This window comes from Nyctibius grandis, chromosome 6, assembly GCF_013368605.1.
Source record: "Nyctibius grandis isolate bNycGra1 chromosome 6, bNycGra1.pri, whole genome shotgun sequence".
Lineage (NCBI taxonomy): Eukaryota > Metazoa > Chordata > Aves > Nyctibiiformes > Nyctibiidae > Nyctibius > Nyctibius grandis.
The window spans coordinates 19,156,592-19,184,576 of NC_090663.1; the positions used below are offsets into that span (position 1 = coordinate 19,156,592).

Consider the following 27,985-nt stretch of genomic DNA (forward strand, 5'->3'; position numbering starts at 1 on the left):
ACCGAGTATGATGGGTCTGTTCTAGCCAGCAATTGGCTAAGATTTGTTCCTCGTTCCTAACTCAAGTTCTAGGCACCTTGTCTAAATTTTAAATTATTAGTTTGCTAAAGTATTAAGATTCCTGACTCCTTCCATTGTATAGCAGAAGTTCCCCTGTTATTCATACAGCTCTGGGTCTTCTATAGCAACTCTGTTCCATGTAAAACATAACTGCAGCCCAGAGTTAAACTTTTCCTAAAATTCTTGAAAGCTCAGGCAGATGTTGTAGTTATATGCTCTGTCAAAAAATACAGACTCTCAGAAGATAGAAACTAGACGCCTAGAATCAAGAAATTTTCTCCAAGAACTCTCTTTTTTACATCAGGATGACAACCTTAGCTTGAACGCCGTAGATGTTCTCAGCATTGGTGGAAGCTCCATTTGAGTGAATCATAGGTTACTGGGACCTCAAATTACTTAGTATTATTAATGGAATGGTCAAACCATAATGTTTTACGAAGGATTGAATAGGGAGATAAAGTACATCAAAAGCATGTTTTTTTTCCTGATACCCATCCCTAAAAACAGTACACCATGACCTCATTAGATATGCCTTTTTTGAAAGTGTAGTAAATGTGACATAATTGTAACATGTTAATACGCTTCTTCTTGACTTCACAGCACTCTCAACAATAACAACATTACTCGTCTCTCTGTGGCAAGTTTCAACCATATGCCCAAACTCAGAACATTGTAAGTAGTCACACTGAAAATGGCTGCCATTTTTTTCAGCCCAGCATATAATTTTTTTCCTCTATCGAGTTTTGTCTGTGGTCTATAAATACATATACAGTCAAAGACAGCATAAGCTCTGTTAAAAAAAATACTGAGGTATGAGGTTGATGAGTGTGAACTCTGTGTGTGCACGTATTGCAGCTAATTCTGAAAGGTAAAACTAACAAGTGACCCCTAAGCTGATACTTGGGGCTCAGGGCATAAAGAAGCAGTTGCATCCTTTTCCATCAGCTTTTTTAGGATGTGAGATGAATAAGTCTATAAAAATAGTTTCATGTCCTTTTCCCAACTGGGTTTTCCATAGTTCTGTATTCAGTCACAGAAAAGCTTCACCTTCTAACAAAAAAGATGGCGTTGGGAGGAGGTTCTTACAGCTGTATAGAGAAAGAAACTGGTGGGTTTTGAAAGTCAAAAATTTGTTTTACTTTGAGCTATTGAATGGGTCACGTTTCATTTAGGAACATGGAAGAATCTTTGATTGGCTGTCAGATGTGATAAATGGGAAATCTTTATGCTTTTATTACTGTACTGCTAGCAGACCTAATTAAACTAAACTGGCTCTCCAACATTCTTTGTAACACAAGATTATAGCATCAACCGGTAGTGCTATTATAATTAAAGTCGTGTCAGCATTTACAGTAAGGTCCCCATTTTTAGAGGTTATGACTTTCACAGACGAACATTTCAGGCTTCTAAAACAAAACACAGTGAAAAGAGTGTGTATGCAAGTGATACACTTTGGGGTTATTTCTTTTGTATGTTTATAATGAACTAAGAATAAATGTATATTGCATTGAGTGGCAAAACCCAAATGTATCCAGGTTTAGCCCTGAGACTCTTTCAAACAGATTTCCAGTGAAGTGGGAATCAAAAATGACTGGGATGTTTCTATCAGACTTCAAGAGTAGCTCTTACTGTTAAAGAACTACTTTTACAAAGAGCCTGTCCATTTTCTTTTACGCATGTTGGGTTGCACAACTGTTTTGAAAATCAGTAGGGCTATTCACTTGAGTTAACATACCATTCGTAACTGAAGAAACATCACGCAGGTCGGTAGTTCTGTTGATTTCATAACAGAATTGTAACTATTTTTGCCTGGACAAATACAGGACCACTTAAATCCTGCTGACCATGGGCATTTGGTGGCCTCAGTTATATTTCGAGAATAGAATTTCATTCCATTCTTTTGGGTTTGAGACTTGAAAATATGAATGTCTCTGCCTCTGTCAAACCTTCAAATACAGTTTATATGCTGAACCACAAATTACAGTGAATCAAATTAGTAACATTTACACTTTTTTTGGTAGGATATTTCATATTTTGAAAATTTATTTTGGAAACAAAAGAAAATGGATATACAGAGTCCTAGATTATAGCTGTAACATCCCATTTGCAGTCAGAATATGCTTGTATAACCGTATTGATTTCAGTGGCATTAGTTCTGATTTGCAATGGTGTTCTTGCCTACAGCTGGCCACAGATTGTACTGAATGAGTGTGCTATATAGTGAACTATATTTGCAAAGCACCCACCCAAGAATTAGTACAGAAAAATACATTGCCTTTAATTTCTAGTCATTTATAGGGAGAAAAAAAAAGTGAATTAGTTAAAATCTTTTGTTTATGTTGGTTACACATTTCATGTTGCTTTAGAGTTGTTTTATTTTAATGAATTAATTAGACTCCTTGTCTAAATTCTGATTTTCTTGCACTTCCTTTCCAGTTATTTAGTTAGGATTGAGCACATCAGCTAAAAAGGACCAAAATGACATTTCTCTGTTATGGATGATTCTGAGTAAGGATATGATTTATAGCTATGGACATCCTTTTCTGTAGTTTGAGAAAATGTGAGAACCAGAGAAAAGTAAGAGCCAGAGAAAAGTAATTTACCTAATTTAGTGAATACATTTCTGATATTTTATCAATGGCAAAGTGCTTTTTGCCACTTGGCAAGGAGCCATGATCTTGTGTCAGACCCTGCAAACAGAGAGGCGACTTACTTAATTCCATCACTTGCTGCCATTTGGTCTTTTAATTTCAGGCATTGCTTAGAACATAGGTCCCTAGGAGCCAAAAGCAGCTAATCCCCCTTTCTGTGATTAAGAAAGGAAATCAGAAAAGGGATGTGAAAAAAGGTGTTTTATATTGAGTTATTACTCTGTCTTGTTCAGCAGAAAATGAATATGACCTGTTAAAGGATTTTTCAGTCTGTTTCTATAGAGAATAATAATGGCCAGACTTACAGATATATCTAATTGGAAACCAAATCTTTTATTAACTCTTTTTTTCTGACAGTATATTATCACTATAGAGCAATTTATTTGAGACATTTTTTTTCTTATTCACTGTTTGTACAGATCTGGACTAAAGAGTCCCACAGCACCTTTCAAGCTCTTGTATATTTACTTCTTTCTTTTAGACAAAAGAAACTACAGATAGGTTACTTTATTAGGAAGCTTTTTTTTTCTAATTAACTAGACCACAAATAAAAAGTAATTTTTCTTCTTGTATAGTTTTATTTATTAGCATTTAACTCCCAGACTTTCACTGAAAGATGTGAAAAATTGATACCTCGTTAAAAATTTTTATTAATAAATCAGCATAGTTGCTTGCTGAAGTGGGGGCTGGGAAAATTGGTTGCTTTTCTCTTTGTTCTTCCTAATTTGAAAGTATTGACCTGTTTCTTTCCGTGCAGTCGTCTTCACTCCAACAACCTCTACTGTGACTGCCACCTGGCCTGGCTGTCCGACTGGTTGCGGCAGCGGCCGCGGGTCGGCCTCTACACCCAGTGCATGGGGCCGTCCCACCTGCGGGGACACAACGTAGCGGAGGTCCAAAAACGGGAGTTTGTCTGCAGCGGTAAGGGAAACAGATTTGCTCACTGAGTCCTGTTTTAAAACACACCTACTGACAGCTCCGTGGTGATTGCTAGAGCTGCATGGTGCCTTGTGCTAGCTTTTCCATAATCCAAGCATTAATGTTTATTAAAAAATAAACTAATAATTTTTATCGCTATTTGTATCTTGTGTGGGGGTGCTTCTGTCCTTACAAATTTTGTGTAAATGCTGCATTCACATAGATTATATAGCCTTCTAAAAGTACAATTATGGGGGAGAGATGGAGAAAATGAAGTAAAAGGTGCACTGACTGAGAACATAAGGCTTTAGTAATAAGGAATTATTCTTTTTTAACTTTACAGGTTGTTGCTTTCTCTTGTTATTTTCTGCAGTTTAAATAATATTCTGAATTCCTAAGTAACTTTCTGAATGTTATGGGTATGCTTTAGTGCATCAGGTTATTTTCTGATATGAAATAATGAAATGACTAACAGTTCATTACTAATCACATTTTCTCTATTCAATTTTTTTTCCTTTATTCATATCTTCTAGATGAGGAAGAAGGCAAGTTTATCTTTCTTATTTAAGTACTTTTAGATTCAGATTGAAAAGTTTCTGTAAACTTTGTCTACTGTTTCAAGTTTCCTCAAAAACGTTAAGAACCAACTGGAATATAGCTATCTGTCTTTTCAGTCATTCAGCAGGGTTGTTTCTACTGGTTGATTTTCTGCAGACCCCCAGAAGCCTGTTGCCAAATATGCCAAAATTTGCACAGGTCTGTGCTTTTAAGAGTTTTATGGAGAACATGATGTTTTGTCCTTATTAAACAACCTCTGACATCAAAGTGTAAGGCACTGCCATCTTCGCGTGGCAAATGCTAACAGTATTCTTACTATTAATTCTGCCTTTATGTACACTTAAAAGGGCTCCTAACAAGATCACTTCATGTATCTTATTTGTAAATGGTATGGCTGCAGAGCCTAAGTGTCGAGAAAAGTTTTATAACTTGGTCATTATAATGCTGATTTTGAGGAAAGGGAATAACCATGTTTTCTCACTGGATCGTGGTACTTTTCTTTAATAAAGGCAGGTGAAATATTTCCTGCCTGTTAGTATAAAAGGAGTAGTATGTGTTGTTAGTTTTGGCAGCTATTTGTACTTTTGTAACACATACATAAATGTGAAATCAAATTATTATATTGTAAACTACTATCTCAAAAGACTAACCTTTTCAGTAATTTAAAACTTGAGCAGTTGTTATTTGAAGTTGTAAGTAGGAACAGCACTGGCTGCAACTTATGTTATTAATGTGCCCGTTCTATGTTAATATATGCCATTAAATATAGTGAGAGAGATCTTAGATTAATTTGTGGTTTCATAGTCAAGAAGGTTTTTTCCCTGAGGATTTCAGAACAGTCTCTAGCTTTTTTTATCTTAATAAAAAAAGAAAGAAAAAGAGGGCTTCATGTCTTTCTCATCCCTTCATGCCTTTCTGTATCATTACAAAACAGCAATTCCGTATCATTAAATCGATACAAGAATGAATACATTAATATATTATAAAATGTGCAATCTGTCTATTTGCAGGAATATATAATAAGTTGTTTACTTTCTAAAACATACCTAAAAATGAAGTGATTATGTTTAAATGCAATTATAAATGCTGAGTTTAATGTATAGCACAAGAACTTGGGGGGAAAAAATGTCATGTAAATTAGCCACCCTAGTTAGTAATAATGGTCGATTGTGGGAGGAAGAAGTCTGCTGAGCTAACACAGAGAGTGAGAGTATGACCTGTGAAGTCAAAGCTTTTATTTATTTTTGTGGGACTGAATGAAAATGTCATAACTCCAAAATTGTCTGTAAGTGATCTATAACTGAAGGACTGTACTCAAATAAGTACAGTCTTCTGCAGAACAGAACATAACTAGCAGGACACCTTCAGTTTTTGTAGCAAAATTCATTCATTTCTATTGACATGCATATTTAATATTACACACAATTCTGAAAACTAGATAAATTAGTAATTAGTTTTTAAAACCACAGAATAAATGAAATATACCTGAAAAATGGACCACATTTAGTCTTCTTTAACAAGATAATTTTGAATGCGAGTTGCTAAAAAGTTGAAAAATGATGTAATGCTAGCGCAATAGTTGAGCGTTTGTCTTTCATCTCTCAGTATTGTATCAACATGTTGCTGTTAACTGGATATTTAAATTAATGCAATTCAAAAGTATCGATAGACTACAATCTTTATTTTAGAAGTTCCGCCTTAAATTTTTCGAGGAAGTGTAAAATGCGATGTTTTACTATTGAGGTAAACTGGACTGCTGATTGACAGTATTGTACAATTTTAGGAGAAACTCTTTTCCTTTGCAGGTCACCAGTCCTTCATGGCTCCGTCCTGTAGTGTCTTGCATTGCCCTGCTGCATGCACCTGTAGTAACAACATTGTGGACTGTCGTGGGAAAGGCCTTACTGAGATCCCAACGAACCTTCCAGAAACCATTACTGAAATGTGCGTAATCTGACTTTTTTTTCAATGAACTTGCAGAAAACATTTTTTTCCTATGTATTCATTTTTGTTATTTGTGTAAAATCATGCATAATACAGGGTAGAAATTTTGGAATGCACATTCAAATTCAGATATAAAAGGAATATGCAGGTATATGAAAATATTTAAGACCTTTATGTTCTCTTATGAGTAATTTTTGTATGTACAACTTGCAATCCATAGTTAAAACTGCATTCTGAGTTGGTTTTAGAATTTGGGAATACCTGCTTTTCTGCGAGTGAGTGGCTTTTCAACTGCTATAAACCCCCTTGCCTTCAGGGTTGCTCACTGTGCTGGTTTTGGATGGGATAGAGTTAATTTTCTTCATACTAGCTGGTACGGGGCTGTGTTTTGGATTTGTGCTGAAAACAGTGTTGATAGCACAGGGATGTTTTAGTTATTGCTGAGCAGTGCTTACACAGAGTCAAGGCCTTTTCTGCTCCTCATAACACCCCACCAGCAAGTAGGCTGGGGGTGCACAAGAAGTCAGGAGGGAACACAGCCGGGACAGTTGACCCCAGCTGACCAAAGGGATATCCCATACCGTAGGACGTCATGCTCAGCATAAAAGATAGGGGAAGAAGAAGGAAGGGGGGACGTTCAGAGTGATGGCGTTTGTCTTCCCAAGTAACTGTTACACGTGATGGAGCCCTGCTGTCCTGGAGATGGCTGAACACCTGCCTGCTGACGGGAAGTAGAGAATGAATTCCTTGTTTCACTTTGCTTGTGCACACAGCTTTTGCTTTACCTATTAAACTATCTTTATCTCAACCCATGAGTTTTCTCACTTATACTCTTCTGATTCTCTCCCCCATCCTGCTGTGAGGGGAGTGAGCGAGCAGCTGTGTGAGGCTGAGCTGTCTACTGCGGTTAAACCACAACACTTGCCTTCAGTCACTTTATTCATCAGACTCCCTGTTAGCGAAGCGTATCTTTGCATGAAAGATCAGCAACCTATACCACATATAATAAGTATTCTGCTGAAGCGGTATCCTCAGAGGGTAATCTGAGAAGGCAAAAGTAAGGTGGTTAACATCTGTACTTCCTTGAGAAATCCAGTACTAGAGATTGCAAGGGTGCTTCTGAATCTTTATTTTAAGGGTCATCACTCCCAAAGAAATTATAGGATATGGGAGTTACTAGTTCAATCTGAATCCACTGTTAAAAGAAATGAGCATAAGGTAAAGGCAAATGGGAATTTACAGAACGGAAAGGTGCTTTCCACTAATCTGTTCACTATATTATCTAGGTAAGAAATGTTGTTGAGTTTTAAGCATGGACTAGTATGATCTTCAGCAGTTTATTGGCCTGGAGAGTAAAAGCAAACACATAACAACACCTCCAGCATTTAGCTAAGCATTTTAACAGATTCCAAACCGAGGCTCAATGTCTCCTGCTAGGCTAGGCAGTGTTCAAATGCCAGAGTGAGGCCTTTTCACATGCTGAGATCCATAATCCATTAATATAGATAAATATGTACATGTGTGTTCGTATAAATATGTACAGTATATACACTGTGCTATACTGTATATAGTTTATAGTGATACAGTGTAAACTGTATCTCTGTATTGTATCTAGTTTGTAAGTGCTGGCTAAATAAAATCACAGTATTTTGCACAGTTAACACCATTCATGCCATAAGACATGTGAACATACATGTATTCAAAAGCTGGTGCAAGAAGAGATAGAACACTAGAAAGCCAAATTTTAGTAATTATTTTATATTAAACAGATACATACCAGTGAATGTTAGTGTGACGAGAAAACTGAACTTCAGTGATTGACTTAGATTCTGAGTAAAGCAGATGGAAGGACTGAGATATGATTTGAGACAGTGGTTGGCTGCACTTACCATGCAGTGAAAACAAAACTTTCCAGTGAGTGGAAGGTAAGGAGAGAAATGTACAGGGAAAGAAAGAAATAAAATAGGCACATCAAAGGCTCTGAAACTGGGGGATAAATGGAGTGAAAGAATTAGAGTAGAGGATGATGTGAGCATTTGATAGAGAATTACATGATCTTTGCTGCTTCCTTGTCAATAGGTTGAAGAGAAGTTGACATTTCGACAAATAAGTATATTTTAATGGTTGTGTGAGGAAAGCTTTATACTATACTGGTTGCTTTAATGTGAGGAAAATAATTAGTGATAGTTCATTTATGATTGTCATGAGTGGCAGGTATATTTACTGTCTTAGCATCGAAGAGAATGAGAGAGAGAGAAGAGGTTGGAGAATGAGTGGTTTATGGAGTAAAAAAAAGGTTTTACCGATAATGAAGTGAGGGAAGTCTACGAGACTGGATCAAACCAGCACTTCACCCTGGCCAGTGGTCTGCATCAGTTGTCCCTGAAGAATGTTCTGGAAACAGCAATATACAACTTCAGAAGTAAAGCACCAATAGGACAAATATTTTCCTTGCTTCCAACGTGTGTTGGGGTTCTTCTTCTGAAACACAAAAATGTACGTATCTTTAGGGGAAAAAAAGGTTTTCTTTGAAACATCCGATCTGCTTTAAACCATACTAAGTTCTGAATCTCCATGTTATTTTAAGCTAATAAATTTTGGGGGAGGGGGTTATGCTCAAAATCTTCCAGTTTAAAATATAGTCTTTTAAAATTTCATTAATTTTCCTTTGTCTTTGTAGAGGGGAGGGAAAATACATTCAGGTTCATAATTTGTCCTGTCACCTTCTATTTTGCATGCCACCCTCATTCATCTCTTCTCTAAACTAACTGTTCCAAGTCCATTCAATCTTTTTGGATGCCCAAACCTTCCATTATTATTAATCTCCTTAAGTCTTAATTAAATCTCCTCCTTTTTCTCTGAACGCTTTGTTTTCTAAATTTTTTTGACCTGCAATGACCAGAGTTGAATACAGTATTGCAGATGATAGTGAACTATCACTTTATATTAATGGAATCTCCGTTTTATTTCACTTGCCTTTTGCAACATAATACTCACTTGCTTTCTTTAACTGCCGGCATATATTGCACCATGTTTTCCTTTGAACTACCCATGAAGAGTCCTTGGCCTTTTTTTTTTTTTTAGCTTTTACAGTTTTGTCATGAACTAGTTCATAGATATAATCGTATTATTCCACTCACAGACATTTCTGAACATTGAATCTGCTTGTATGTTGCTTTTTAAAGCTGCTCTATAAAACACTTCAGTCCTCTCTACTTTTAATTAACTGCAACATGCAGAAAGATTGTAACATTCCTATGTTGTTATCATACAATAAAAAGTGTTTAAAAGCTTAATTTTTGAAGAAGTACTTTGCAGCTGTTACTTATAGCAACCCCTTCAGATTAGATTAGAAAGAACGATCGTATCCCATAAAATAATCTGTTTTTTCACTTAGTCCTAATGTGGTAATGTTGTCAGTATGCCAAAATGGTAGCTGGCAGTAAACATTTGAAGAGATGAGACCATGCTGTCACGGTAGCGTTGAGAATGCTGAGGAGCTGCTGAACAAGGCAGAAGGGTATAGTGAGCACTGTATTTCCACCACCATTATACAGTTCCCACACACATGGCTTTATTATCTTAATCACCATTTTAAGCACACACTTTAGCAGGAGCTCCCCAGTTCTCAGGGAGAGAGGGAAAGAGAAATGTACTGCTTCCCTGTTGTTTTCTGAAGGATGTACAGACTTTAACAGCCAAATTATTATTTGTTCACTCATTTTTGTAATACTACCATTACCAGATTCTTGTGCACACCACAAGAAAATTGGCATTATACTTCTATTTGACATGTGTCAGATGTTGTCCAATCTTTTTAGTACTTTTCTATATTTGTCAATCTTTTTCTGCATTTTCAACTGAATATTGTCGTCTGATTTTCTAGATACACTTCATTGACAGGAACATTTGAAAAATCCATAATACTTTCAGATTCCCTTACTCTGGACTAGTTTCTCTGCCCTACAATGTTGTCACCTGTTTATAGGCTGTATTTGCAGAATCCAGTGCTGAGTATAACCAGCCTGTCATGTTATGCTTCAGTCAGCTTCATGGTCCACACACACGTCTGGTGCGTACATCTTTCCTGCCTTTCGCCTTTGCTTTATTGTATCTCATCTGAATAACCTTTTCCTGTGAGGCTGACATTAAATTTTGTCAGCCCTCCTTTATAGAATTGCTTAAAATTTGACAACTTATTTTTGTGAGATTTCATTTTTCCACCCATTTCTGCCTCTTATTTCTTTGTTCTTATGTATAGCAGGTTACTCTTAATAAGAATATAATCCATATTTAGTTTTTGAATGTCTGTAATCAGTTACTTTTTTCTTGAGGTTCTTGTGAAGTTGGCTTCAACATATGCTCATGATTTTGTGATATTTTGCCGTGTTCTCCATCCATTTCTTCCATCCTTTCTCTAAATGGCAAGCCTGGCCTTATTCAACTCCTCTGTACCTTATGAAGCGCTGATTTCTTCCTCTTTGCCCAACACAAACTTCCTGCAGATAAAATGTTGTCTGATCTGTTTATGCACGAAAATATTTTGTATTCATTACATTGTCAGTCCATCTGGGACAATGCTTCATAAAGTCTAGGTGGTGTTAATAATCTTGTTCTCTGTCCTTCTAGTATATATAATTAAACTATAGGTTTTAATGTGTACATTCCATATTGACAATTTTATGCCTTTTTTTTTCCAGGGAGTTGATAAATTAACCTGTATCTAAATAATATGCTAAAAACCCCTTCTAATGGAATATTGGATTTCTTAAGTATTAATCATTGGCAGTTTCAATTGAGTAAAATTTTGGATGTTGAAGCTCTGAGTTAGCTCTTTGGGGAAAAGTAAAAGAAAAGGCTTTCTGTTTAGAGTCTAATACTGATGTCATGACTTTGCAGTACCTTGATAGTTCTGCTGGACGAATGTTTTGGGATGACGTTTTAAGATAGTAGGAGCTGTCTTCTCTGCTGATGACTACTGCTTCTGTAGCAGAGCTGGCAAACAGACTATGTGCTTGCACTGCACTGCAGCCTCCCCATCTCTGGGTTTGATGTAATAGTCTAAACCACTGAGGAAAATGAATTTGCACTGGAAGCTGAAGTGGTTTAGGAATGAGCAGGAGTCCTGTGATGGTGGGAGCAGGAGACAGAGCCATTTGCTAAAATGCTGTTTCATTCCAATGCAGTTGCATTTACCAGCGAGCATCAAGGTGTGGCAGAGAGGGTTTTGTCGTACTGCTCTAACTTCTCAATTGGTACAGAAGTCAGTTGACTAAAACTAGCAATTCCCATTGCATGAAGTCAATTAGCAGGCAATGCATTGTCTGCCAACTGCCTCTTGGGAAGATGCCTTCAGTAAGAGGACTGCTTATCTCCAAGTAGCTGCCAGTGAAAATGGAAGGAGAATAAAGCCTGTGGTGGTCCTCTCTTTTTCCCTTCTGGTGTGATAAAGCACAGAGCAAAATCAAGTATTCAGCATCTCAGTAAATGTAATTCTTAATCTTTATTGACTTAGTACAATGGTATCTGTACCAGTTACACCCTTTCCGCAAAATTAATTCTCCTCTTTATTATCCAAATAAACTCACATACAGCTAAATAAGTATACTTAAAGTTTTCTTTTCGGGGTCTGTCCAATTAATGTGATATTATTTGAGACAGAAATAATTCATATTCCATATATATTTTGAAAAACAAAATAATTGGATGAGCACCAAGACTTCCCCAATGTTAGTGCACGTACTAATTCTGCAGGAAGCACAGAATTAAAAACATGCACAAATGCACCTTTGCCTCTGGGCCAAACAAAAAGGTTTCATACCATGAGTGATCTGAAGGAAACATTTTGGGAATTTAAAAAAATTTCCCATAGCCCTATTATTTTAATGTCTGTATTGTTAACGTTGTGAGGCAAAATTCATTGCCCATAAATGTTACATATTAATAGTCTTCGACTTTTGTTATTTAGTGTGCCTTACTTTAGCATTTTTCCATTGACTTAAGCAAAGCATGATACGTTATTCATTCATTAGAAAAATCATAACCTGAGTTGATTTAGATTTGGTGTTTAAACCTCTCTTCTTTTCCAGAAATTTCTGTGGGATGCTCTTTCATTGGCATGTTCGGTCTACTGAGCTTAACCAACTCCAGTGGTCTAAAGCACCTAGCGCTTTCTTCCTTTGTCATACAGCTCATATATTAAAGACATTAAAGGTCATTCTTAAGGTTCAAAACTATTACTTGAATTGGTTTTGAAAAGTATAGCCTTTCTAATGGCGATATGCAGACATTCCTTCCATGTTTTAGTTTTTCAGCACCGTTACTCTTTTCACTTGATTGCATTTTAGAATTCGCCTTCTGCATGAAAATTCTTTGAATGATCGGCAGAAATAACTCTGGTTCTCTTTGAATAGAGACTTTTTGGCACGTGTTCAAACAGACCATCAGAAACCTTACAAACAGCAACCCAGCAGCAATTCTATTAATTGTACTGGTACCTTCTCTCAGAATGGTGTAAGTGACAGGTTCTTATTTCAGAAGGAGAGGCCAAAACGCCATTAATGAGCTAGACTACCTCATGAAAATGCTGCTCTTACATTCTTCTGATTTTCTCTTGTCTTCTGTGGCTTGAACTACCAGTCAAAGTGGTTCTAAAACCTCTTTCCTTACTGTAGTATTATGAATAAAAGAAAATAAATACAATTGCAATAAATGTTTCTAAGGATGGTGCGGAGGGGAATTAACTGCTCTGATGACTACAGCTTTGTATAAATGATTATTTAAGCACATAAGCATGGAATTAATTTTTTTTTTTTTTTATATTAAAACCATTTAAGTAATGAAATGAAGGACTTACTTGCTTCATTTTTAGAAGGGTAGCAGTCACTACAATGGTGTTTTGGGGAGGAGGAAGGCTTGCTGGAGGGGAGGGTGGCTGGAGGGTTGCCGCTATTAACTAAACAACAGTTGTATAAAAAGTTTTAGTCTTTGTAAAGGGCAGAAAAGACCCTAAACCACATAGTATATGAAAAAACTTACAGAAGTCAGGAATTTTAACAGCTCACCTTCATAAACCAGTGTACTGAAAAGTCACTGACTTTGTAATTACTATGGCCTTCAACATAAAGTTGTTCTTTCTTCTGAATGGAGATTTCTAATGTTTGAATGCTAAAACTAGAAGCTGTACGGTTGTTTCATGATAACTTTATTTACATTTCCCATGAGTTTCCTAATTTGTCCTCTCAGTCTTGTCTCCTCTTACTTTCCTGATTTCTACTTTTTCTCTTCATGTTTTCATCTTCCTTCATCTCATTCTCTGTTATACTTTGTTTTCCTAAGTCTGTTGATTAATGATTGTGTATTATGCCAAGCACTCAATTACATCTTTGTGAGCTGCGTGATACTAAGCAGGATTAAAAGCTCCTGAGATTGCTTCTCACAGTAACACTCACATTATATTAAAAGAGAAGGGGAAAAAACGAAAGGGAAAGGAGAGAAAGGGGAAAAAGAAGAAAGAAAAGAGGGGAAAGGAAATGAGATCTGACAGACCTGAACATGACAGATGGACTTAACCACGATAGAGTGACAAGTGACCTGATCACACTGCAGTCACTGGGGAAGTGCTTTGCGTAAATGCGGAATTTTATTTGAGAACTGGGAGCTCTATGTATGTACCTTTTCCAAGCTAAGCTTGGCATATGTACAGTTTCACCACTTCTGTTTTCTTTAAAAATTCATCCTTACCTAAAAGTCCAAAGTACAGCCTTAAATAAATAGCTGTTGAACAGAGAGACTCTTACTTTGAGATGCAAAGGTGTTTCTAAGGATGGCCCTTTACAGAGAAACGTCACTTGCGAAGGGTTTAGGCACACTTATTGATGACAGTTCAAAGACACATAGCAGGAAAACTCTGAAATGTCAGAGACAAGATAGCTTTCTCTATTTTTAGCAGCTCAAAGTGTGATTTGGCTGTCTACAGTAGCCTGACAGAAATGAGAGCGAACCCTGCATCTTTGCAGCTTGAAAGGAATGGGTCTGAATGCTGAGGGGAGGATGCAATAAGTTATGAGACATTAAACTGATGCTTGTTTTCCAGTGTCTGCATTTGTTTCTGCTTTCTAGTTTAAATCAAAACATTGGTCTTTTTAGGACTCGTACAGGACGTTAGCTCATAAATACAATTTACCTCCTAAACAGTTAAGCTGTCAGTCAGAAGTCTTGCATGTCCAGTGAAGTTCTGGAAGGGTTTTGCCAAGTTGGTTTCCATATATACGTATGTATACATAGTCATTGGTCTTGTTTCACTATGTATTGTTAGGATTTTTAGTAGGTTGCAAAACCCCTCTATAACCGTATCTATCTTTTTCCAGAAAATGTGTTGACTTTCCAGTGCTACCCTAAAGAGATAGATCTCTTTGGTCTCACTATAAAATGTTTCACGGCCATTTAATTATTCTTATGGCTTTATAATTTTACTAATACTACTTTATAATTTTACTAGAAAGGTTTTATGACTTGTTACTCCGTGTCATAAGTGACACTCAGTTTCGATTGTTCATCTGTGGCATCAATATGTGAATACAATTCTCTCTATGTACTTTTTTTTTGATCGTGGGAAGGTCACTATTTCTTAGCAAAACCAGTATTTATGGTCATTGCAATATAAAACAAAATGGTTTGTTTGCTTTATCAAAAATGTAGAAATTTGCTGAAATCTTAACATCTTTCATATGACATATCCATATAAACACACAATAATTACATGTGAATAATGAAAAATGCATTATCCGTGAGACAACGTATTGAATAAATGTGAAACAAATTAAAATTGGGTGAAGGAATCTATGGAGGTATTGACGTCTTTACCTTAATATATTTAATTTGCCAACGCAGATTTCACTGAATTACATTTCATTTATCTTTGGGATTCCTACCTTAATATTTCTCAGGCAAAACTTAAAGTATATTCCATTTGACTGCTTCGAAAATAGGTGATTTTGTTAATTTGATAGCTAATCCTGTCTGCTTAACACACACAAGAGAAATGATTTGCCATGCTCTTACTCAAATATTTTTCTAATTTGAAAATTACAGGTAAATCATGGGGCTTTATTCTTTTTTTAAAAAACAATTTTTATTTTAGTTGTTAGACATAGTTATTTTTGTAGGTAGAATATTTAGTCTGTTCTTTATTAGCATGTGTTCAGTGCTGTCATTGTTCACATTTTTGACTTTCTTTGTACCCTTGTGTCCTATCTTAAAACCTAATTAAATTCAGAGGGCAGGGGATAATTTCAAAAGTCAAGAGGACATAGAGACACAGAACACAACAACTGGAGAAGGAACACGTGAAACCAGTGCTTGTTTCTGAACACACTGGAAGTAGGTACTGGCCAGAATGAACACTGTTCCACCTCTGGGGGTTTTGTGCAAGTTTCTGGTGGGTATTGAAGTAGAAGAGGCACCTTGAGGGACCTCTGTGTATTCTGCCAAGGGAAAGAAAATAACTCCAGCATGGAATAAATGAGTATTTTATACAGCATGAAGGGAAGCTGGAGAAGGTCCATCTAGCTCTTCCAGAAAAACCCTCATAGATCTCTGACAGCTGTGCCACACTCCAAAGGCAGCATTACTCTTAGATTTTATTTTCAAATACGGCTCTTCACTATTGATAACTTTTCCTCAGCAATAGTGTGAGAGAAGTTATTGTAAAAGAAGCTATGGATACTGACTTTTCACTATTTTGTGTTTCATCATCAATTAAATGCTTTCTTAATTATTTACATGTTGCTAAATACATGGTCCAGTAACCAGCAACCACTTGTGAAAAGTGTTCTCATTTAAAAAACTTGATTTACATTTTTGTGTCAAATTTATGGTGCAAGTCCATGTATTGTTTAACAGGTAGTAAGGACTTTTGCCACACCGTTGGTCTCGCACAATGGTGGGATTCTCAAGCTAGTGTTTCTGCCCAGTGAGAACAGGTTGACAAGTCACTGCTTGTGATGAGCCAAGAGTGTAACAGGATTACATCTATTTTTTGTGGACTTAATGCAGTTACTCTGAACAGCTCAAGTAGGTTTTGTAGTATAACAACTCTCATCAAAAATAGGCTAATTAAAGAGGCTTTAACTTGACTCTAGGTGACTCAGGCTAATTACACTGGAGCCACACTCTGACAGATGCCAAAGTACTGAGCAAATAATTTTTTAAGTGGTGCATTTTGTCTACAACCCGAATCAGTAACAATTAAGAAAGGTAAAGCCTATCATTATTAATGATGCTATAGGGTTCAGAGCATGAGGTGGCCTTTTCTGTGATGAAAAATGAAATAAATGCAGGTTTGGGACTTGCTTTTGAGTAAATGCGATGAATTGTTTAATAGCTTTAGAATGGCAATTCTTGTTACTTTTTTGATGTAATGCAGACTAAGAAATCGTCTGTCATTTACAATCAATCCCCTGAGGAAATATTTGATAGAACAATTAGACTGGATGTTAACAGTTTGGCAAGCTTTAGGGCAACATTGACAGTGATTCTTTATATGCAAATATTTAGGAAACTGTCAACCAGATTTATTAATACGCAGAATTAGATCCTGAAATTCTAAAGTGCAAGTAATATAGTTGTTCAAAATACATCTTTTGTTTTCTTAGACATGGATGATATCACAGATTTCAACAGAATTCTTTTGCTGCTAAAGTTAGAAGCAGCATTTAGTGGATATAAGCACGCTGGAGGTGCAGTTGTTGAGAAAGAAAAAAAGGTACTTTGTTTAATAGCCTCAAGGATTCCTGTAGCAAAGGGAGACCATTACTGTTTCCTTATTTTAAAAACAAACAAAAAAAACCCCAAAAACCTGGCAGATGTTGCATATGATGAGAGATGTGTTGGCTGTGTATTGCAGTTCTTCAGATTCAGGAGCTGCGCTGAATCCCATCACTGAAATCTATTTTCTGTTTTCTGACAGCTGTTTTTGCCATTTACTTTAAAAGCAGATGGGGAAAATGCAAAGAGCTGTCAATTTTATTACCATGTATAATCAGCATCTGTGCAATACATCAGACTCATTGCATAGCTTACACTTTCTTCTCTGTAGTAAAAATTCTTTTGGGTTTTCTTGACAAGCTTCTTGCAGACTTTTTATAAATGAGTAGATGCTGGAATTAAAAGTAAGATTAATTAACTGCTAAAGCCACTACCGTATTGACCAAATTTACTTAATCAAGATGTTATGTTCTGATTGTTTAATTGCAAAATATATGGCTAATTTGCTGCTCCATATTCACATTTGTGTTTTCTTATGGAAGATGGTTTTTTTATTTTATTTTACTGTCACAAAATATTTTTTTTTGATGTATCTCTGACCCCTTAACATGCATTTAGGTGCAGCACATCTCTCTGAAGTATTGTTTACCTATTTCTTTACTGAGCAGGCTTGGTATATTGTACCCCATCTGCATGATGTAAAATAAAAATTATTCTGTAGAGAACAGGGTATTCATTCCCAGTCTGCCCTCTTCCCTCTTTCATAGAAATTGCTTTTTATACTGGGAAAATAAGCTAGTTTAAAAGTGTCAGTATAAATAAGCATGTTGTCTGTCTCTGTAAGGGCGGAAGTAGTAATCAATAATGGTGTGCTGCAGGCTTATAGTAGAGAACAGCATCCTCCTGGAAAGTGTCAAGTGATTTAACTGTCACAGGGCTCTCTGGGGACCAGGTGGGAAGAATCTGTCTACTGGCTGGGGACCTACTTTGATTTGATTTGATTAGGTTGGAAGTCACAACTGCAGACGCACCTTTGTTTCTTAGAATAGTAGGTGGTTGTACATCACTGTCTGCAGTGATAAGCAGGGGGGAAAGATTTAGAAAAAGAAATGTTCACAGTACGTTTCTTAGATAGGAGAGATTAGGGAATAGTCTTCAAAAAAGGTTTCAAGCAGTTTGGCAGTGTTAAAAGACAGTAAAACACTTATGTATTGATGCAGGACTTTGAAGTGAAACACTAAAAGGAGCAGGAGACTTAATACTAAGAGCATTAATTAACGTTTGTGTGGTGACGGGCAGAGTACTTTTTATACATGAGGCAGTGCAAGCTTTGATGAAGCATGTACTTAACTGTCTTCCTCCATTATCTTATCTTATTAAATATGCTACTAAAATTGACTGTGGCTTTTGAAAAAGAAACCACCAAGGCACTGTTTATGATACATAGATGATCATTTATAAAAAAGAATGACTTCTGGGATGACTTTGAAAGGAGATGTTGTGCACAAAATTTAATACAACTTCCATGGAAAAATACTGATATTAGCTTTTTGTTCTTCTGTAATAGAATGGTACTTCTGGCCATTGTCATTTGCGAGCACTTAATAGCTGATTTTTTCAGTAATAGATAACTACAACCCATCCTACTCCAGAATTAAAACTGTTTCATTTAATATGAGGAATTAATATAAAGGAGTTTTTAATTACTATGGGTTTTATCAGTGGAATGCAAATTTCCTTTAGATATTAGTCTATCTGTGCTTTGTGACCCTGGAATATATCTAATTGGATTTCCTCTGGAATATTGGATGCAAATTTGCAATCTGTGAAATTCAGCTGATTCTAGGAAGATAAAGAGAAGATTAGAGGATAACAAAGCTTGAAAATGTGAATTTGATTTACTTTCTTTACAGATAAAGTGGAGTATAAAAGATTTTTCTTCTGTATTTATATAATCTTATTTTTCCCTTCTTATACTCATCTCATTTTCTAAAATGTGATGTGTTTTAGCACGTACACGTTGGCATGAGTTAAGAAAAGACATACTTAGATGATCCTACTATAACAAATCCTTTATCTGGAAGAGCTTGTAAATTTATCCTAGCACTGCACAGTCTGTGTATTAGACTATAAATTTCTCACTAAAAGGAAATGTTAGGTAAAGTTGACACGGAGTTCGTTTACATATCCACCAGTGAATTGGTAATTCGCTCTATTAGACTACTAGAAAATTAGCTTTCAGAAATGTACTGTAGTAGGACTTCTTCAGGTTTTGGACCCGTATAATTTGTAGACAAATTGGACAGCAGTAAATTGAATCTGCTGTTCCATCTTCTCATAAAAAATGGCATACATGTATCCTGTAAGGTACTTCAGTTTATAGAACTAATATATTTTTAAATTAAAAGAGTAAACTGGAAAATACTTTGTGTCTTAATTTAATGCTAGACCCTGCCTTTCTCGAGTTACATGCCATATCGTGTCTAGTTAAGACCATTATATGTTTAAAGATAGGTGAATGTAGACTGGAGCCCCTCCAGCACTAGGTTACAAATATCTACATCATGAGCTAATAAGCAGCATTTATAAATGAGGCTTGTGACAGCCTCATGTCCCCAGTGTCTCTCCCTCTAGCAATTCAAGTCATCCTCTGTAATATGGCCTAATCCTTCCCTGTCCTTTTTACTGCCCTCTCCCCTTTCCAGTCCTCTGCATATGTTCTACGTGTTTCCCTGTGCAAGAGATTCTTTGGCTGGTTTTCAAAGCTACACACCTGATAAATGTCTGGTCAGGCTATCCTTGGTGGTTAGGTAGTTGGTTGCTGCCAAATAGAGTGTGTAACAGGAATGGATGGATGGCTGCAATTCCCTTCATGGCTGGGTTAATTTGGTTTCTCAACTCCTTCCCATAGCTAAAATAAGGAAAATTTTAGAAATAGATTATCTGAAAGTTTTACCTCTCTTTGACCTAGCCAGCTGAGTAGAAAACTGTCTAGATGATAAGCATGCGTAATCTTTATTTTCTGGGGAAACGAAGCTAAAAATGTAGTGTAAGAGCAGAAAATAGTTGGATTTGGTCTAACTTGGTGTTGACCTTTAACTTAAGCAAGTTTTTACTTATTCAAATGTTTGCCTTCTGAATCTACTCAGGTATACTGGAGAAGAGTGACCTTGATCCTTTTTAGCCTAGTCAGTACTCCTGGTCTGATGTAAAATGTGTTTCATGGGTCCAAAAGGCTCAGCCAAGGTGAAGAAAGCATCTGAAAGAATATCGTGTTTATGGAAAAAGTTGAGTCTAGTGCCATGGGATTCCCTGCAGTGTTTAAAATATACCTGAAAACTGTAGTAAGGTGGCAACATTTTCCTAGTTAAGGACTTCTTTTAAATATGAACCCTGTCTAAATGAGCTCTGATGAAGTGAGATTTTCTATGTGTCAGGAAGATTTTTTTGAGTTTTTTTTTGTCTTGGCTTCTTTATAGGCCACTCAAGAGCAAATTCTGCTAAGGCAAAGCATGGTCAGAATTAAGAGATTTTGAGTATTAAATGTATAAATATCTCCATCTGAACAAAACTTCATGAAAGCAGTAAAAAAATCTTTCTTTTATTCAGCTGTACTGTGTTTTCTGGAGAAACTTTCAAAAAGAAATAATTGTTGTAAGAATAGTTTCTTGGAGAGTCTTATTCAAAGTGAATATATGAGCTTATTAGTTACACTGCACACAGACTCGTATGTCTCTATCAGAGCAAAAGTGAAACAGAAGAGAGTTAATAGGATGAGCATAAAAGGAAAAAATAGACTAATATTCCTGCATCTAGATTTAAAAAGGCTTTTTGACCTTAGATTCTGAGTCAAAGTCTGAGTGACTAAAAATAGTAAATTCTGCAGTAAATTCTACAGAATTTTGATTTCTTACATGAAATAGATTTTTGGCATTGTCTTTATCTACTTAGATCACAGTAAGAGTTGATACCTGCGTATGAAAGAGGGAAATAGAAAGCTTATTGTTAGATAAGCATGGTATGTATGTTTGAATAACACTGCTTTTTCCTGTTGTATCTTTTCGTAAAAATAGTTTCATTCTTTATGTCTATGTAAATAGACATATGTCTATGAAATGTTTGCACTGCCATAACCATGAAATACTGCGGTGTGTCAGGAAGTAGCTTCTATTTTAAATGTGCTTATTGCTGAATCTGTTTTGACTTGTTGGCAAGTGGGCCATAGGTCTGTATCAGCATAGATTTCCCACGTGCAAAGCTCTGGAAGTTCAAAATATTCTTGGAAAACTCTTTCCATCAGCAAATTCACACTTTGCAGTATGGCAAGTTTCAGTCACAGTCCCTATATGTAAAAAGCAAATGTGGCCAGTAACATAAACTCCAATTTTAGATAAAAATACTTGTTTAAAGAAGTCAGCGGTGTGGCTGTGCAATCCTAGTATTATATCTTAAAGAAAATGTGTTACGTACTGTATCTAAAGAAATCACGTGTACGTATTTAAAAATATGGCATTTACCTTATTGCAGGTAGCAACATATGTTATTTGTTCTACAGGAACATTCTTCTCCCCTTTCTTATGGTTTGCATATTTGAATGATTAACTCTCAGAAGTCTTTAGACATTTCTAAATAAACTTACCATAAAAATAGCTGTATGTGAATAATACATTGGGAGTCAATTAACACTAACTCAAATATGAATTTTTTTAATGACAATTCTAGCTTAAATTTTACAAAAATCTCGTGCTCTGAAAATAAGTTTTCTTTAGATACAAAATCAAGATTGGGTTTTAATTTACAACATTACACTCTGTAGGTTAAAAGGTTTGGTTTTACAGACAAAATGATTTTTTTTAATGAAAACTGAAATGAAATTACTTGTTTCTCAAGATAAAAAGAAAAAGAAAGCAAAAGCAGCCGCCTTTGTTAAAGTCTATCCCTCCTACTTTGTTATGACTTTAGATTGCTGTTTGGCTTGGGTTTTGTATTTTTATGTTGTTGCTATTCTTTTGCAGACGCTTGGAACAAAATTCAATCAAGGTCATACCTCCTGGAGCTTTCTCACCATATAAAAAGCTTCGAAGAATGTATGTACCCAATAATGTAGATTTAATTTTTTATTTTCATATATATATACACACACACACATATATAAAAAAATAAAAAACAAGTCAAGGTCATACAGAGGAACTGCAGTCAATGTGTGAGCATTTAAGGAAGTTTGACTGCTGGAAGATAAACTGATACAGCAGCCTGATTATTAAGACCATATAGCATCTTTGTCACATTAATAATAATTGTTTTTTATCAAGTTTTGAAATTATTTAATATGGTTTTGCATAGAAGCAACATGTTACTGTAGTGAAAATTCTATTAAAAAATAAATTAATGGGGATAAGCACTGTTATTTTGAAATACCTTTGAGTCTGTATAGTCCTGTGGCCATAGCAAACAGAATTCTTTGTAAAATGTACTCAAGCAATTAGGAAACATAAATCTTTTCGTCATTTTTTTTCAAGCATTTGAAAGATCTATCTTTAACCATGCATTTTGTTTCAGTGTACCTGCAATTTTAGTGTTTTTTAATTAAAATTCTTTGGCAGTATTTCACATAAATATTTAAATTTCTCTCTTCCTTCCATGCCTAATTCTAATTACAAATTATTTTAGTGCTTGCTATTTTGAAAATAGCTTGAATTAATTGAATCAAATGTCATTTATTTCAGTGACCTGAGCAATAACCAGATCTCTGAAGCAGCTCCAGATGCTTTCCAGGGCTTACGTTCACTCAATTCACTGTAGGTATCTGTTTGACATGTAAAAACAGAAGGAAATTTCTTGTACTCTTATAGTTATATTATTTTTGATTTTTGGCTCTCTGCAGAATTTCTGTATAAACTCGATCAATTCTGAAAGCTGTAAAAATAATTTCAGAATGTTAGAGTGATAATTGAATATTGTATCACAGCTGGACACTAAAAATGTATGGGTTTTTTATAAATACATTCATGGCAAAGAGCTGAAGAAAATCAAACATTTCTTTTATTCCCCAGTTAGTTGTTTTTACAAACAGCAAATCCACTTACCAAGGTTCCTTGGTAAGGCTGTTAACAGTGAGGTACTGATTCTGCTGAGACCTCTTTGGGCAGCACACCTTTTGGGAAAATGTGTGATCCTGCTACCTCATAGGACCACAAGGATCTTGCAAGCATCAAGTTGTTGCTGTTAAATTCCCTTCAGGAAAATGGAAATTTTTTCATTTTTAAAGTCAAAACCACATAGTTCATGGCTTTCATAATGGCGGCTTTGTTTGCTTTACTATTTCCTGGTACAGTGTCCTCTACGGCAATAAAATCACAGAACTTCCAAAGGGCCTGTTTGAAGGACTCTTTTCTCTGCAATTGCTGTGAGTATTTTTTTAATATTTATTCTATTTTGGGATAACTCAGAAGGGTAAACTTGATGAGAGATATATGTCTGGAACTGGCTGGAAATCCCGTATCTGAGATCAGAGTATAATAAAAACAAGTTATGTTAAAGCCAAAGGAGTCCAGACTGTTGTAGGCCAGCTTGCCATTCATCCACAAATTTGATCATATTTCAGTTAATTTCTCAGCTTAAAATGATTAAAATGGAACTATTCTCTTGTGTGGAATTTATAAGGATAAAACACATAAGATATGATACTGTCTTGCCCTGTAAAGAGCAAATAGTGTGTATAAAGTTGTGTGGGAACCATAGAAAGAATATTTGTATGTTTTATATAGAAAGAATATGTAGTGGAAATGCTATGTAATTGTATTTCTAGTTGTACCCATGGAAAAACAGAGTTACAGTACAGTTGCATTGATGACTTAATGTTTTCTGACACTCTTCTCTGTACAATTCTTTGACTCTGTGAACTCCAGGTGCTATTTCATTTAACACTGTAATCTTATAAACCATTTCCATGTAGATTTACTACTGGGAATAAAGAAGAATGTCATGGTGATATGTCTATTAAATATTGTCAATATTTAGTAGAAGAGGCTGTGGACTAGTTGTACTGTGTAAAAGAAATTTGTGAAGTAGGCCATAAAACAACAGTGATGCTTTTGGAAGAAATTTTCCCAGAATAACTGACTTGTTGATTTAAAGCTGCTTCTTAAAGAATTTGAAACTTCTTCCCACTTGATTAGAAGCATTTAATGTCCACGCTTCATAGCGTAGTGATTGGCAAAATCATTGAAGATGGCAAAAAAGTAAGTAAATACAAAGAAAATGCAACTCCTAGCACCACCTAGAGGTTTACATTTTGATTTATTTTAGCCACAAACTAGTATAATAGTGGGGAGGTATGCATTCCTGTTTTCCTTTAAAGAGATTTTAGTTACAAAAACATATTTCAGAATTTGTAAAAAAAAACAAACCCCAACAAGCCCACCTCTGAACTTCTGTTTATTCTGTATTAAAAAAATATCCATAGCTTGATATACTTTGCATAGACAATACATTTCACTTTAAGTAAATTTCTACTTGTGTGGTGAAACTGTTTCAGAGCAGAGCACTGGTTTTCAAATCCACTCTTCCATTCAATTTCTGGCTGGGTATGGGGAAACAAAAATATTTGGTTATAAAAATGCATCTTTTTTTTTTCCCTCTTCAAAAACATGAAGGAGTTGGTTTAGATTGGCTTGTTTGTTTTAACTTTAGAAGTCTGGGAGGTACAGGGAAGAAAAGGTTCCCTTTGAAGATGGAGAGGAAAAAGGATCCAAGACAGATTTGGATATATTCCATGCCACCAGTTTTTACTACAACTCTGTTAATGCGGCAGCATGCTGATTAGTAACATATAATTAAAAGTGCCACTGCACATCTCTTCCAGCTAATGAACACAGTGTTCAGTTCCTTTTTTGTTTGTTTATTTATTTGGCAAAAGGAACTAGTTTTCCTTGCAGATACTTGATTTCTTAAGCTTGTTTCTTTGCACAGTTACCGCACACACACATTCTACCAGCACATAGAAGAAATGTGATTTTAGCTGAACAAACCCACACATTTCAACCCCAAGGTGCAAATATTTAGGAATAATTTCAGAGCACCTAAGTAAGATATTTCAATTCACTGAAATCCATTATGTCTCTGTCAATTAACATTTGTTACTATATCTCTTGTTCTGGTCACAAATGCGCACAATTACCTGTGAAAAATGCTGAAGCTGCAGCGACACTGAGCGAATTCTTTCAATTTTATAATTGTCTTCCATTAAACAGATTATTAAATGCCAACAAGATCAATTGCCTGCGAGTTGATGCTTTTCAAGATCTGCACAACTTGAATCTTCTTTCTCTGTATGACAACAAGCTTCAGACCATTGCAAAAGGCACCTTCTCACCCCTGCGTGCAATTCAGACCTTGTATGTATGCTCTTCTTTATGGTTGTCTTTAGTATGACTTCATATTCTACAATCTACTAAAAATATCGGGAACTGCTGAGACCAAAGGGAAATAATGTGTGAAATTACCATTTTTTTCTTCATGAAAGGCATTTGGCTCAGAACCCATTTATCTGTGACTGCCATCTGAAGTGGCTGGCGGATTATCTTCATACAAACCCCATTGAGACCAGTGGTGCCCGTTGCACCAGCCCCCGCCGTCTGGCAAACAAAAGGATCGGCCAGATCAAAAGCAAGAAATTCCGCTGCTCAGGTAATTTTCTTAGTTCAGCTGCTATTTTTCTTTTATTGGCAAAAACAGTGGTTATAGAAGTTCTAATGAAGGCAGCTGACTCTCTGTGGAATCATTAAACATTGCAGTATCATTTTTAGTTCTTTGACTGAAGCGGGGGGAATCATGGAAGTCATAGACTATTGGATCATGGAACATTACTGTAGTTAACACATTTGGCCGTATTTCTGAGTAGCATTAAATCTAACAAAAGAAATGCAATATATAATACTTCAGAATGAAATGCTAAAGTTATTCACTACAAGTATCGCAAACATAAATCATTCTGTAAAATTTCCACAAGGCTCTGGAGTATGTGAAAGATATAAAAATTTCTAGCTAAATATGAAAACATGACATATTCGTTTTGTACAGGGAGCTTACCTCATACTGAAATTTACTGTTTTCTTTCTAATCTTATTCCATTTCCTACTTACATTTCTCTAAATCTTAACTTTTGTCATATGGTATCCAGCTGTTCCAGGTGCATTTCACATTCTACAGTTTATTCAGTCTGAAGTGCAAATACCAGATGAGAACTGTTTGTTACCCATGTTCCGGATACATTTATGACTATTCACACTTTGTTGTTTATCAGCTCTTGTTGTGAATACACATTTTTTCACTTAATTATCTGTAGTTAACTGTAGTCCATACTTAATCTAATAGAACTCATTCTTTGCTTGCTGACATTCAGGTGCATCTTCTATTTTTTTCTCTTTATTTAGCTAAAGAACAGTATTTCATTCCAGGTAGGTTTGGCTCTGCAGTAAGACTGACTAACTGCAGATACTCTCTTCCTTTCCCCAAAAAGCAAAGTTTGTTATAACTTTTAGGAAACTGATGCATGTGTATTAACACTAGTCAATATCTGTAGCTAAACATAGTTTTCCTTTGTAGATTACTAGTAGTTCTGTTTTCCAAATATAAGAGCTTAGCATGCAGCTCCATTTACTTTTTTTTTTGTCTCACAAAGTTGCACACAACCTACCAAAATTATACCTCTACTTAAATTATTTAGAAGGTTGCACCTGCTATTTCATATTTCAACTGACATCTTTACTTACCTTGTACCTTGCCTTTCTGCCACTACTGTTTTTAAAATGTAGCTTCTGAGCTGCTTTTAAACACAGGAAACCATACTACCATCAAAGAGCTAGTACAACTTTAAAAAAATAAACATTTTACAAATGAATATTTTCTTGCCTTGCTTTCATGCTCTACACTGGCTGCAGCTACTGCTTGCTCACCCTCCTTGTGTTTACGAAATCACAGCAGAATACTTGGAAAAGAAAGCTGATATTCTTCATTAAAGGCATTCCGTGGTCTCACACATACAATGGATCAGAAATTATTTCCATTAAAGAAAATACGACTTTAGAGTTGGGGTGAAACAGCAATTTACACATCATTTTAAGCTACAATAGGTCTATGATATATTCACAAAAGATGTACTGATGTTGGCCCTAGCTCTTTGAAATATGTTTCTTTCTTTATTTTACCTTGCTTGTCAGGTGTGTGCACTGATTTCTTAATAGAAAAAAACAATGATGCACTTGCTTTATGTTCCTGACAGATTATAAATGATTGATTGGCAAAATAAACAAGGGAATAATGAATCTATTGATGAATTACAGTATGTGATTTGCAAGCAGGGCTTTCTACCATAGTTTAATATCTAGAAAAATATCTACAATAATTGATTATGACACCAGTGCACTTGTTCTTTCAAGTACTACAGGTACATTGTCATTCTGCAGTGTCTGAAGTACTGATTTATTGATTAGTCTTAGTCTGTCTTTTAAGCTGGTATGTTTAACAGCTCTTCTAATGCTGTGTGATGTATCACTTAAATTTGCAGCAATTGTGAAGTTCTTCATGCCCTCATACTAGTATGTTGGTTTGAATAAGAAGAAAAGACAAAATAAAATAAAAAATAAGGCAGCAATTTGTCAGCATTGGCAGCCGTGAAAATGTGTTTTAAAGCAGCACAAAACACAGGGGGATTCAATTTCTCAAGCCTGTAGTACCACACAATTCCTTAATGAGTAGAACAGCTGTATTTCTGCCACAGAGTAACTTCTGCTCAACCTTGCCAGCATAACTTTTGCTCTGAGTTAGAAGTGTTTTCTTGCCAGCAAATGTCTTCACAGTCTGTTTATAATATGGCCACACATGAAGTTTAGGTTTGTTTACGTACCATTTAAAAAAAATGCTATTCCTGAAAAAAAAAAGAAGAATTAAATTAATCAAAAACTGCTAGAGACTTGCTTCTTGAAATACATCTTCTGAGCTTTCTCTTTCTATCAGGTTATCAGGGAGATGCTGCATAAAATTCTTTTAGTTGTTGAAGACCTTGTCCCTGAATATTCTAGTTTTTT

At 35.6% G+C, this 27,985-nt stretch overlaps 1 protein-coding gene across 1 annotated transcript in view; it reads left to right on the forward strand.

Annotated features, from left to right (window-relative positions):
• SLIT2 (slit guidance ligand 2) overlaps positions 1-27,985 on the forward strand; it is a 285,421-nt gene that overhangs the window by 190,883 nt on the left and 66,553 nt on the right. Inside the window, 9 exon segments of the mRNA XM_068404267.1 lie at positions 661-732; positions 3,469-3,632; positions 5,993-6,131; positions 21,914-21,985; positions 22,625-22,696; positions 23,233-23,304; positions 25,151-25,294; positions 25,423-25,586; positions 26,333-26,356. Coding sequence (XP_068260368.1) covers positions 661-732; positions 3,469-3,632; positions 5,993-6,131; positions 21,914-21,985; positions 22,625-22,696; positions 23,233-23,304; positions 25,151-25,294; positions 25,423-25,586; positions 26,333-26,356 — 923 coding nt within the window.